We start from the raw sequence: 13,290 nt of genomic DNA, 5'->3' as shown, positions 1-13,290 counted from the left end.
ATTAGAAGACTTTCATAGGAATATATGGTTTTAAATAAATGTAGAAAGAGCATTATGAGCTGGGGCAATGCTAGAAAAGCAGAATGCTCCTGATTAAGTGCCTGAAGTATAAGCTTGTAAGCAAGCTTATCGTTTATTGTCTGAACAACATATTTTCGTGTAAAAGTGCTCATAAATGATGAAAAATCCAATGATAGAATTCCAATTCTTATCTTACAGATTCCCATCCAGTAGTAGAGCATCTGTTTATTAGGAGCTATCCTCTGCATGTGAATGATTTCAGTCCTAAGTCACTGCACCTGTTGCCTGGGAGGTATTTATTCCAGTCACTAGCCTTAAGCGCAGAGAGTTATTGCTTGACATTTTACAGCTTGGGGAAGGGGGATGGCTGTCTTTTCAAAATCATTTGTTCAGAAAGGAGAAAATGGAGCAAAACAGTTCATTTTACTCTAAGCACCGCTATTTGGCAGTATTCACATTTGCACAGCACAAAGCTGCGATATTGATTTTTTTTTTTTTTTTTCCCCCTTCTTGTTCACAGGGCCTCCCACTAGTTCTTTCTTCAACTGTCAGGGTTGCAAGATAGATTGGGTTACACTTTGCTTGTTGGAATGCTTTTTTTTTTTTTCCTTTTGTTGAACTAGAAATAGAATATACAGCTTAAAATAAATGTCATAGTAATAGTGTGGTTAAAAGGACTTAATTTGGGGATTTCTTTGTGCTGACTACCTTAACTGAGCAATCTTATTGAATACTTGACCACCAGACAAACTGCTGCCTTAATGCCTCTCTTTTTTCCACCAAGAGTAGCAGTACGCAGTACATTATAGATAAATTCTCCACAGTGTTGCTAAGTGACGTTGACTCAATTCCCACTCATTGCGACCCTGTTCAGGGTTTATGAGGAGACGCTGGTTTGAACTGCCTGCCGGCCTGTGGTTCAAAGTCCAGTGCTCATCCTACAGCACTACACCAGTAGGTAGGCTGCATGCCTGCTGCTGATTGTCATCATCCTTTGGAAGGTAATAAAGTAACCTTTAGTAGCAGTAGCAGTGGACTCATATTACAGCAATTGTGAAGATGATACTGAACTGGGCAGTGTTTCGTTTTATAATGCATAGTGTCGCTATGAATCAGAACCGACTAAATGGCACCTAACACCAACAACAAAGTGACTTGTAAGAATGTAAACCTAGGAGCTAAATTGCTGGGGCTTAAATGCATCAGACTGCAAGGTTGTTTGAACTGCAGGGTTGGTGGTTCAAGCTCACCAGCAGCTCCTTTGAAACCCTATACAGGGTTGCTGTGGGTCGGAATCTACTCAACAGCACTTAACAGCAAAGCACTTTTACTGGATGTATTAATGTGGACAATTTAGTTATTCTTTTTATTCCTCAATTACCCCTGTATTAATTGGTGATAATATTACCTATCATATGATTTGTTTTTCAGTTTTACAGAGACTTCAAAAATTCCATTTTCTTTTTATTCTATTTTCCATTAACTATTTATTTGAAGACCCTCTTAAGTAGTTAATACTTATTTTTAAAGTTCTCAGAGATACATCCAGAGATGGCAGAGTACAAATGGTGGCTAATCCCTCTCCTCCTAAAACTAGTATAATACTGGGTAAATTGTCAACAATGACCATTTTGTTGTTGTTAAGTGCTGTGAACTTGGTTCCAGCTCAACCCTGTATAGGGTTTCCGAGGAACAACCATTTTAGGGGCTCCAAAACTGACCAAAGGCAAATAACAAATTGAGAAGCTTTTGTTCAGGAAAAGCTGCTAGAACTTTTGATGTATATAGTAGAAGTTTGAATCGTTATCCTGGGCTGTCTCACATCTGCCACCTCCCACTCCTTAGCTCTGACATTGTGGTAGTTTCACCAAAGCAAAGCTGAAAAGTGAAAACCAGCAGCTTTGCAGACAGCGAGGAGATAAGTTTGATGGAAGGTGAATGTCCATGTGTAGTAGCGTTGTCAGAAAACGTAGTAAACACTGTAGCAACCACTGGGGTAAAGTCATACATAGCTCTACTAGTCTGCAGTTGTGGTCCTGGTTAATGAAAGATCAGAGGGCCAGTACCAGTGTAACAGACAAATGCTGATTAACAGCTTCAGTGTGACTGTGAGCTGGAATTGATGCCAACAGCATTTAACAACAACAATAATACATTGTTGTTGGAAATGAAATAGCTATAAGTTCTCCAAGCATTTGTGTGTGTGGTAAATATACACATAGTAAATAGTTTCCCTTTCAGCATTCTTAACTGGTACAATTCAGTGTCATTTCTGTTTATCAACATGATAAAACTTTCAGTTACGTGTATTGAGTTGTCCAATCATTGCCATGATCCATTACCAAAATTTCCCATCACCCTTAACAGAAATTCAGTGTCCCCTAAGTCTCCCTGCATTCTCAATTCATTTTGAAGGTACACACATGTGCAGAGGAACCCTGGAGGGAGGTAGAAGAAATTGAAATTTCCAAAGTGAACTTGAAAACTACCTGAGCATGCTATCCAACACACACTTGCACACAGAGTCAAGCACACACAAATTGATCAGCTAAGGATGCAGATCTTATAATGAGCTTGAAGTTTTTGTGAAAAATATTTGCTCTATCTATCATTGGCTTTCCACCAAGCTATGCAGAAATAGGGTGACACTTAGGAAGCCAAGCTGAAAAATAAAGAGTAGAAATAAAAGGAAAAAACTGAGTAAGAACATATACCACAGACGGGGGAGGGAGACAGGTTCTGCAGAAAAAAAGTCCACTCAAGTCAACTAAGAAGGAAATACTGCAACTGCAACAAACCTCAGGGGTACAAATAATTTGTATTCAGAGTTGCTGTTTTTGTTAGATGCCTTCAAGTCAGTACCAACTTGTAGCGACTGTATGCACAACAGAATGAAACACTGCCCGGTCCTGTGCCAACCTTAACAATTTTTGTCATGCTTAAGCCGATTGATGCTGCCACTCTGCCAATCCATCTCACTAGGAGTCTTCCTCTTTTTATCTGACCCTCCAACTTACCAAACATGATACGCTTCTCCAGTGACTGTTCCCTCCTGACAATATGTCTGAAGTATGAGAGACAAAGTTTGGCCATCCTGGCCTCCAGTTGGGGAATGAAGTGACTCTGTGTGATAAGCACTGGTCTGTGAACCGCACGGTCAGTGGTTCGAGCTCAGGAGCCATTCTGAGGGAGAAAGATGAAGTTTTCTGCTCTCACAAAGATTAATAGCCTCAGAAACCGTATACCATGTGCCTATGAGTTGGACCTGACTCAACAGCACTTAACAACAGCAGTATATTATTTAAAATGCTCCGCTTTCAACAATAATAAGATTGCAAGATGTGCAAAGAAAGGAGAAAGTATGACTCATACTCAAGAAAAAAACAGTCTTTGGAAACTACCTCTGTAGTGTTAGATTTAGCATATAATGATTTCAACAATACTATTGTAAGTGCATTCAAAGATCAAAGTAAAACTATATTAGGGAATTAAGAGAAATTCTGATGACAATTACAATGGATAAGTAATCTCAATTAACTATTTGAAAAAATGTCTTAGAGAAATTGTTGACACATCCTAATAAATTAACATTTTTCTCCCCAAATACAGATGTCCCAGCTTCATGTGAGTGAGGTACATGTACATGTACAATTCTTGTGTTCCACATAGGAGACCCAAGTTCAATTTATAGCTCATGCATAGTCACTCATCTGTCATTGCGTAAACCTAGATGGAGGTTATGTCAAGAAACAGTAACTTTACATTGTGATATAAAGGTTTCTGGTTTCCATGATTTTGTAGCAATAACCCAAAACCATTTGCCATAGGGTAGGCTGTGACTCATAGCAACACTGTATAGAATTTCCATGGTTGTAAATCTCTATAAAAGTCCAGAGTGGTTGGTGGGTTGAACTGCTGACCTTGTTTTTAGCAGTCCAGTGCGTATCCTGTAGTGCCACCCTCTTATATATATAAAATACTGCCATCAAATCAATTCTGATTCATAGTAAACCCTGTATAGGGTTTCCAGGTCTAATTCAGGAATTGGATTCCATATACTTAATGGCATATGTATGTAGTACAATATTAGACATTGGGGTTATAGCTAAGAACCTTATCATAACCACCTAGCAAGGATAATAGATGATACAAATGATTATACACATTACCATTTTGAAATATTAGAGAACTTTAAAAAGTTTGTTGAAAAGTAGAATTAAAAGATAAAAATACAAAATAGAAGCATTATTTCACAACATGAGCTCCATCAAGATCAAGATACTTTTGAGTGTTTTCAACACAAACGTGCTTCCCAAGCTGTACGTGAACTACATTATTGTGGGAGCTGTGCTATTCACTCTCAGTGTTTCTAATCACAAGTGATGATCCCAGCTATTTAGTTCATCCCTAACGAACTGAGGGTACTGACAATTTAACCATGCCAGTACATCCTGTTTTACATTATTAACGGAAGAAAAATGGGGGTACCGTTTAAAGAATTTTGTAAGATTAAGAAACAAGAAGACATCAGAATGAGACAAAGCAGATCTGTAAGGTAGATGCTTAATGATTTCCCATTGAAACTCTTGCAAAATGCCCTTGTTTGATGAGAGGAATTAGCAGAGAAGGGCTCGCTAGTGAAGCTTTCCTGGTAAAGCTTTGGCTAACTTTTTCAAAATACTCTCATAGTAATCACATGTGTTACTGTTTTTGGCCCTCCAGAAAGCAACAAGCAAAATGCCTTGTTGTTGTTGTTAGGTGCCATTGAGTTGGTATGGACTCATAGTGACCCTATGCACAACAGAGCGAAACACTGCCTGATCCTGGGCCAGCCTCACAATTGTTTGCCACTCTTGAGCCCATTGATGCTGCCACTTTGCCAATCTGTCTCACTTGGGGTCTTCCTCTTTTTCTCTGACCCTCCACCTTACCAAACATGATACCCTTCTCCAGCAACTGGTTCCTCCTGACAATATGACTGAAGTATGAGAGACAAAGTTTGGCCATCCTGGCCTCCAAAGAGCACTCTGGCTGCACTTCTTCCAACACAGATCTGTTGGTTCTTTTGACAACCAATGGAACTTTCAATACTCTCCTCCAACACCAGAACTCAAAAGCATCAATTCTTCTATGGTCTTCCTTATTCACTGTCCTCAAGCTGAAATCTTTGCTCTTCAATACTTTAAAAAGGTCATGTGCAGCAGATTTGCCTAATGCAATACATCGTTTGATTTCTTGACTGCTGCTTCCATGAGTGTTGATAGTTGATCCAAGAAAAATGAAGTCCTTGACAACTTCAATCTTTTCTCCATTGATAAAAATGTTGTTTATTGGTCCAGTGGTGAGGATTTTTGTTTTCTTGACATTGAGATGCAATCCTTACTGAAGGCTGTGCTCTTTGATCTTCATCAGTAAATATTATAAGTCCTCTTCACTTTCAGCAACCAAGGTTGTATCATCTGCATATCACAAGTTGTTAATGAGTCTTCCTCCAATCCTGATGCCATGTTTTTCTTCATAGAATTCAGCTTCTCGGAGTATTAGCTCAGAATACAGGCTGAATAAGTATGGAGAGAGAAAACAACCCTGTCGCACACCTTTCTTAATTTTAAACCATTCAGTATTCCCATGTTCCATTTGAACAACTACTTCTTGGTCCAGGTACAGATTCCTCATGAGCACAGTAAAGTGTCAAGGAATACTCATACTTCGCAATGTTGTCTGTAGCTTGTCATGATCCACACAATCAAAAAAGCCTGTGTGTAGTCAATAAGTACAGGTAAACATCTTTTTTATATTCTCTGCTTTCAGCCAAGATCCATCAGACATCAGATATGATATCCCTCTTTCCACGGCCTCTTCTGAATTTGGCTTAAACTTCTGGAAGTTCTCTGTCAGTGTATGCTTGCAGCTGTTTCTGTATTACCTTAAGTAAAACTTTACTTGTTTGGGATATTAAAGATACTGTCCGATGATTTCCGCATTCCGTTGGGTCACCTCTCTTTGGAACGGGCACAAATACAGATCTCTTACAATTGGTCGGCCAGATAGTTGTCTTCCAAATTTCTTGGCATAGATAGATGAATGAGTGCCTCCTGTGTTGCCTCACTTCCTTGAAAGATTTCAATTTTTCTTCCATCAATTCCTGGTACTTTGTTCTTTGCCAATTCGCTTCAATGCCTTGAGCATCCTGAAAGACTGTTGCCATGACGTTTGCTCTTGACCAGTCTACTTTTTGTTTGATTAGACCACTGGAAATCTGGTGTGGCACTTAAGTATAAGCCCTGGACCACAAGAGCAATTTGAACCACAAAGTTGGCAGTTCAGACTCACTAGCTGCTCCTTGGAAACTCTGTTCAGGTTTGTTCTGAGTCAGAACCGACTTGATGGCCCAACAACAACCACACACCTCCTTAGTAGTCATTGTTTTGATTGTGCTTTTGGCTTTAGGATCATACTGGTAAAGCCATGTTCAAGATATTGATCCCACTTGTTTCAAATTTACATTGCAAGCTTTGTTCTTGTCTGTAACTGATTTGCAACATTTGGTACCCATGGAGCAGAAAATTTGTTTGACTTAGATTTTTCAGTCAGAATTTTATAAGCTGAACCAATAGAAATATCAGTGGTGTTGACTATTGTTTCTGCTATTAGGGCATGAACAAAATTTGTTTCCTCACAAATTGATGTTGATGGTTTTCATCTTCAGCATTGTTTCTACCCATCTTCACACCAGTTATCCATTTGTAAACTGCTGATTTCTTTGGGGCATTGCACACAAACTTTTTGTAAAGCAACAATAATATCACTATTCTTCTACCCAATTTTCAGCGCAAATTTGATGTTTGATCTTGCTTCAGTTTTAGCAGAATTCATCTTGTTCTGACAAATTCATCTTGTTCTGACAGGGACTGTTTTCAGACTAATGTTTTACCTTACATAGTACCTCAAACTAGTTCCTGTTCAGACATGTTACATAACAAATTGACATGAGTTTATTTTTGAGCAAGTTCTTTTTTTTTTTTTTAAATTCAGACGTAGGTTTATCATGCCTAGTATTCTATGAATTTTATAAAGACCTCTTATAATAAGTGCCATGGAAAATACATGTATAAACTTTAATAGAACTATAGTTGAGGGAGCAACAGTTTAGAAAACAGAACAAATGATTGAAAACAAAATTGTAAGTATTCAGTAAAACAGTAGTTACTATTAAGAGCTCTGTGACTTCTGTTCAATGAAAGCATAAGTATCATGATCTTTTTTCTCAAACGTTCTGTGTTGGAAGTCTACTGTACTATTAAAATGTTATTTCTAGCTCTACTTTTTTTTTAATGTTTTATTGTGAATTATATGATAGTTTACACGAGAGAACTTTAGTTTTACATTCATTCCATCGTATATCATCTCATTGCCATGGTTCCAATCCACTTCATGCATTATCCACCAACCAACCAAAGGGTATATCCTAGATACCCGCCCCCTATACCCCTCCACTCCCCCCTCCCCAGTTTTTGGCCCACAGTCCCTTTTCCTCTCTGGATCCAAAGTCCCCAGCTGCTTCATCACTCCACGTTTTCTTCTCTGTCTCCATCTCAGGCATCTTTGTTTCTCTGGGTAGGGTCCCACTTTCGGTTCTTCACCATTGATGGTCTCAGAGACCTCCGCTCCTAGACTGGAGAATTAATCACTCCCTTCCTTGTTACAAAACGTGTACCTTTGCATTTCCAACCCTTATAATCTGTCCTGATAAGCATTATTCACTACAGTATCACGAGTTACCCATCTGTATTTCCTTTCATCAGCTTTGCCCAGACAGATTGAATAGTACCCACTGGAGATTCTGCCTTCCTCCATGCTCCCTAGCACTAGGTTCCCTCTTGAAAGCTTGTAAGCCAGTCACTTCTTGCCTTTGTAGCCCCACCCCTCCCCATTTGAGTATCCAATGACCAAGTTGCCCATCTCCATCCACTCTGTGTGTGGAGGGGGTGGGAATGTTTCTTGTCTAGCTCTACTTTTCCATTTCGTTTTCTTTCTTTTTTTCTGGATGATTAAGACAAAGAAATACTCTTGTGAAAATTCAAAACAACAAACACTTAACTGTAACTTAATTTTCTGAAGCAGAGGATAATTTAAATAGAATCATAAAGTTGCAAACAAACAATGAATGTAACTACACAGTGCCTCATAATTTATTCAATTTTTAAAGTATAATTTTCATTTTATTTTCTTGCTAGTGAGTTTTTTTTTCAGCCTTTAAGGACCCAAATCTTTACATTGGCTTGGGTGGTGGTCCCAGGGCAGCCCCTTCAGGTCTAAATCAGGGTGGGATTGTTATATCCTTTGTGCTTCACGAGAATGGTTCCTGACTACCTTACTGTGAATGTTATAGGTCACACAATAATGTAATTCACATATAGCTTGGGAAACACATTTGTGTTGATGACACTTGTTTGGGAAATATCCCTGATGGGCTGTGGCCTCTACAGCATTTCCAATTACAAACTTCTTAATGGCCTTGTCTTTGGGCACACAGCTGGTGCAGTTCCTGCAGTGAATGGGTTGCTCATGGCCACACCCCTTTTTTCCCCATGACCTTTGTTTCTCCTTTTGTTTGTCATCTTTGAAGCAAGGGCCGAGAGCATAATATTTTTTACAACATGTAAAAAATGATAAATTATGGTTCCAAGCCTGGTTCCTAAAAATATGTACTAATAGTCTTAATTGTGTTAGTCTTAGTATCAGTATTAATGTGATTTACTGTATTGCACAAGAGAATTATAATTGTAAGTAATCTCTGACTTTAAAATAGGTAGTGTTCCTCATGAGAAAACAAATTTTCTGGTTGTTTGGTTGAATTTCAATTCAGCCATCACCACAGAAATAGTTTAAGTAACTAGCTTCTGAAGCCTTAAGAAGTTAAAACAAAAATACCATGTTGGTTTAAGCTGGATCATTTCAATTGGGGTATAAGGAAGATAACATAGTAAGTCCTTATTTGTGAACTTTTTGATGAAAATTTTATTTTGAAGAATTGGCCTGTCTTGACATTTTCCCACCTTCTTGTGTGTATTCATTATCCATTGAAAGAGTATCTCGCTTCTGATACTTTGTTGTTGTTGCTAAGTGCTGTTGAATAGGTTCTGACTCATAGCAACCCTGTATAGGAGTTCTGTGAAGTGGCTGGTAGATTTGAACCACTGACCTTGCAGCTAGCAATCCAGTACTTGTCCTACATTGCCACACCAGTATTTCCATATATATATTTCTAGTACTCTCATAATTCCGCAAACCATTCTAGTGAAAACCTGCCAAGGTTGGGGTAATCCTTTGAAGATTTTCATATTCCAAAATTTCTGTTTTCTTATTTTCTCGTCATTCTAGTATCAGTTTTCTCAATAGTACTGAAATTTCAACTAAGTTAGAGAAATGCTGATTTTCTAAATCATAGCAATGTGTGGCCCAATAACCTTCTTGAAGTAGTATTTGCACCTTAGAAAGAAGATGCAGATTTATCCAGGTGACTTTCTATCTCATTGAATTAGTGAGTGCATTGTGCAGTAAAGATAAAGAGAACAGATCTGTGCATTGGATTGACCTGGACACAGTGACCCAGCTCTTTAACTTGGAGGTTTACAACTCAGAGTAAAATACTTCAGAATGTTGGCTTCCACTGTAAAAGGGGATATACGAGATAATCTGTACAATGCAGAGTAATTAAAAGACTAGAGATAAGCAGGGTCAGATAAGTAAGCATGGTATAGCTAGAAGTTGCTGTTGTGTTCTGTCAGGTTGACTGATTCATAGCAACTTCCAGGATTAGAAAGCCACATCTTTCTTCTGTAGAGTACCTGGCAAATTCACACTTCTGACCTTGCAGTTAGAAATCCAACAATTAACTCAGTATGTCACTAGGACTCTTTATAGATAGACGTGGCGTTAAATGCTATTGTATTGAGGCGGTTCTGACTCTTAGCGACCTTGTATAGGGTTTCTGAGGAGTAACTGGTGGGTTTGAACTGCTAGCCTTGTGGTCCTCAGTCCAGTGCTGATCCTACAGTGCCACACCAGGAGTCCATAGATAGAGGTTAGAGAACTAAATAAAAAATTTGGATGGCACAGGAGTTTTTGATGCAATAGCTTATTCATAGATAGCATAACAGTACTTCATGAGTGTACTTCTCACACATAGTTGTTCTAAGTGGTTTTTGAGATTTCCCTGCTTCTATCATTTGTCCTATGTTTTGTTATTATTTTATGGAATTCCTGGGAAAACTGTGGTTGAAGTTTAAAAGTCTCATTTTCTGTTTACTGTCTTTTTAAAAATACCCATAAATGATGTTGGTCTATACTCTGATACATCAGACATAACTAAATATATGGAGTGAGTTTTATTAAATAGGGCTTGGTGTGGTATAGTGGTTAAATGCTCAGCTGCTTGCTGAAAAGTTGGTGCTTCAAATCAAGCAGCGACTTCACAGGAGAAAAGGCTTGGGTCCTATAAAGATCACAGCCTAGGAAATCCATGGGGCAGTTCTGGCATGTGTCAAAACTGACTCAATTGCACCTAATAGCAACAACACAAGTGAGAATCTACACCACATAACAATAACAGCACATTTATTAGATGCTTTTATATACATCATTTTAGAGTCAAATTGATAAAAAAAAATGTTACGTATGTTCCATTTCTGTTTAACAGATGACAAAACTGAATTTTAGAGAATTTTTGCCCACTTTGGGTCATTCAGTTAGTTGGATTGTAGTAGTGCTTGCCCCGTTGAATGCCCACTGTGATGTTGGATTTAAATAAATCTCTAATTCTATCCACCTACTACTGATCCCCCCAAAAAAGGAAAGAAGTGAAAACAATAGTTACTATTCAGTTGATTTTGAATCATGGTGATCCTCACGTGTTGCAGTATAGAACTGCTACCTAGGCACTGTGGGTTAATGTGCTATATTGAGAAGCTTACCAGTTGCTCCTCAGAAACATTATATAGTGTTACTTTGAGTTGGAATGGACTTGATGGCACTTAACAATAACAACATAGGGTTTCCAAGGGTATGCCCTTTTAAAAGCTTGTTCATCAAGTCTTTCTTTTGAGAGAACTTTGGGTGAGTTTGAACCAGTATCATTTTGGCTGTTACTTGAGTGCTTAACCATTTGTGCCACCCAGAAGTAAAGTACATATAAATTGGAATATGTTATCCTGCCATAAGTATCTTGCTATTATTTTTGGAATAAACTGCTATGGCGAAAACGTTTTTAAGATAATGCTGGTGACAATAGTTAACGTATACAAGTAAATGAAAAAGTAAGGTCCATGTACTAGTATTGCAAAAGTTTTACTCCATTTTGCACAAATGAAAATTGTCCCGTGATTAGTTATCACTTGGTAGCTTTGTAAAACTTGTCAGTATTTATGAATCCTTAGCTTACATATGTCATTTTTCTTTGGAGTTTCTCAAGAAGGACTACTTAATTTCTGATTGTAATAGGTTACTTGGAAAATATTTTGTTAAAAGTAAATTTAAGATGTTTGAATAATTAAAAAAATACTTTATGACAGCCCTTCAGTTGAATATTTATGTATTTGAAAATTCATTTTTAAAATAACTTACTTCATAAATGAATGTTTGTTTTTCCTTTTTTTTTTTTTTGTAAAGGTTTCAGCAGAGCTGCTTTACCATTTGGGTTAGTTAGGCGAGAATTATCCTGCGAAGGTTATTCTATAGATCTGCGATGTCCTGGCAGTGATGTCATTATGATTGAGAGTGCAAATTATGGTCGGACAGATGACAAGATCTGTGATGCTGACCCATTTCAGATGGAGAATACAGACTGCTACCTCCCAGATGCCTTTAAAATTATGACTCAAAGGTAAGTATTTCACATCCATATTAGTAAAATGATTATAATATTAATTCCAAAGTGGATGGATACAGTCCATGTCTTGGTAGACTGTTACTGATTGGAAAGTTTTACTTCCTAATATTGATTTCTTTCTATTTATGAAGTTACTAATATTGAAAACAAATATTTTGTTTTTTAGAGCTTCAGAATTATAAATATTTTCTGTAATATCAAGAATCTTTAAATGTCCATATCTATGTCAATAATTCTTCTTTAACTCTTTTAAAATATAAAACAAAATAAAACAACATCCTCAAGAACGCATACGTAACTAAGTGCAGAGTTCCTTGTTTATATTAAGATACTGTAGATAAAATCCTTTTTTTTTTTTTTTTTTCAGATTAGACCTCTCAGCAGATTTTGCTTTATTCGATGTTAATGACACCCCTTGTTAAAAAAGTATTTTTAATTGGGAATCATCAATATCTATTAAGACAAGTGGAAAAAAATGTATTTATGAATAGTAAATGGGTAATTCTTCAAGTACTTAGATTGGGTTGCTGCTGTTTTAAAGTGCTGTCAAGTTGGTTCCAACTTATACCTACCCTTTATAGTGTGTCTAAGATTTAGGTGCTCCACTTTATAATTGAAACCATTCCTTTCCTTTTATTTCCCTGAAAATGACTGTAAAAGAAAAAGCAAGAGGGTAAAGTGTGTTTTCTTTAAAAATTTGGACTTCAGTAAATTTTTGTACACAGTGAAGAGGATTCAAGTTTAAGACAAGTTAGGATTTGACTATACTGTTTGGATGTCCAGGAAGCTGTTGTAGTTTCTCTAAAAGACTTAGAGAGCTGGTTGTAAAATTTTTCTTTAGTTGCCTCAATAAGATTGAACTCCAGTTTATTAACAGGTGGACAGTATCATCCATGCCCTGGTTTATTTTGAATATTTAATATGATAATGTATTGAAAACTTCATTATGAATGCTAAAATGATGTTAATGGAACATCTTAAAATAATTCAAAAGAGCATGGTGGCATAACATTTAAGCACTTAATTACTTACCAAAAAGTTGGTGGTTCAGACTCACCTTGTGTTTTCATGTAGAAGATGATGGAGTCCTGGTGTGGGAATGTAAGAGAAGCACTGGACTTCCTTAACTGTAGGGTTGGCTTTCAAACCCACCAGCCATTCCTTGGACCAGACTCAACAGCACTTACCAACAACAACCTGTTTAGGATACTTCAGGTGATGTCAGCTATAATTATGGTTAAACTAGTATAATAATGTTTTACTAGTTTAACCATAGTATAATAATGTTTTACTAGTTTAACCATAATGTCAGCTATAATTATGGTTAAACTAGTATAAAAATGTTTTTTGTGGGTTAGTTCGAACAGAACATGGGAACA

At 37.2% G+C, this 13,290-nt stretch overlaps 1 protein-coding gene across 3 annotated transcripts in view; it reads left to right on the top strand.

Annotated features, from left to right (window-relative positions):
- The window catches only part of LPHN2 (latrophilin 2), a 228,861-nt gene that overhangs the window by 128,189 nt on the left and 87,382 nt on the right, over nt 1-13,290 (top strand). For all 3 annotated transcript variants that reach the window (XM_006831011.1, XM_006831013.1, XM_006831012.1), the window contains exon 3: nt 11,692-11,905. In XM_006831011.1, the coding sequence (XP_006831074.1) occupies nt 11,692-11,905 (214 nt within the window). The remainder of the gene's footprint in view (nt 1-11,691; nt 11,906-13,290) is intronic.

The sequence above is a fragment of the Chrysochloris asiatica genome, unplaced genomic scaffold (genome assembly GCF_000296735.1).
Source record: "Chrysochloris asiatica unplaced genomic scaffold, ChrAsi1.0 scaffold00002, whole genome shotgun sequence".
In the NCBI taxonomy this organism is placed as follows: domain Eukaryota; kingdom Metazoa; phylum Chordata; class Mammalia; order Afrosoricida; family Chrysochloridae; genus Chrysochloris; species Chrysochloris asiatica.
The sequence above is the reverse complement of the archived record's forward strand: the minus strand, read 5'-3'. Positions and strand labels throughout refer to the sequence as shown.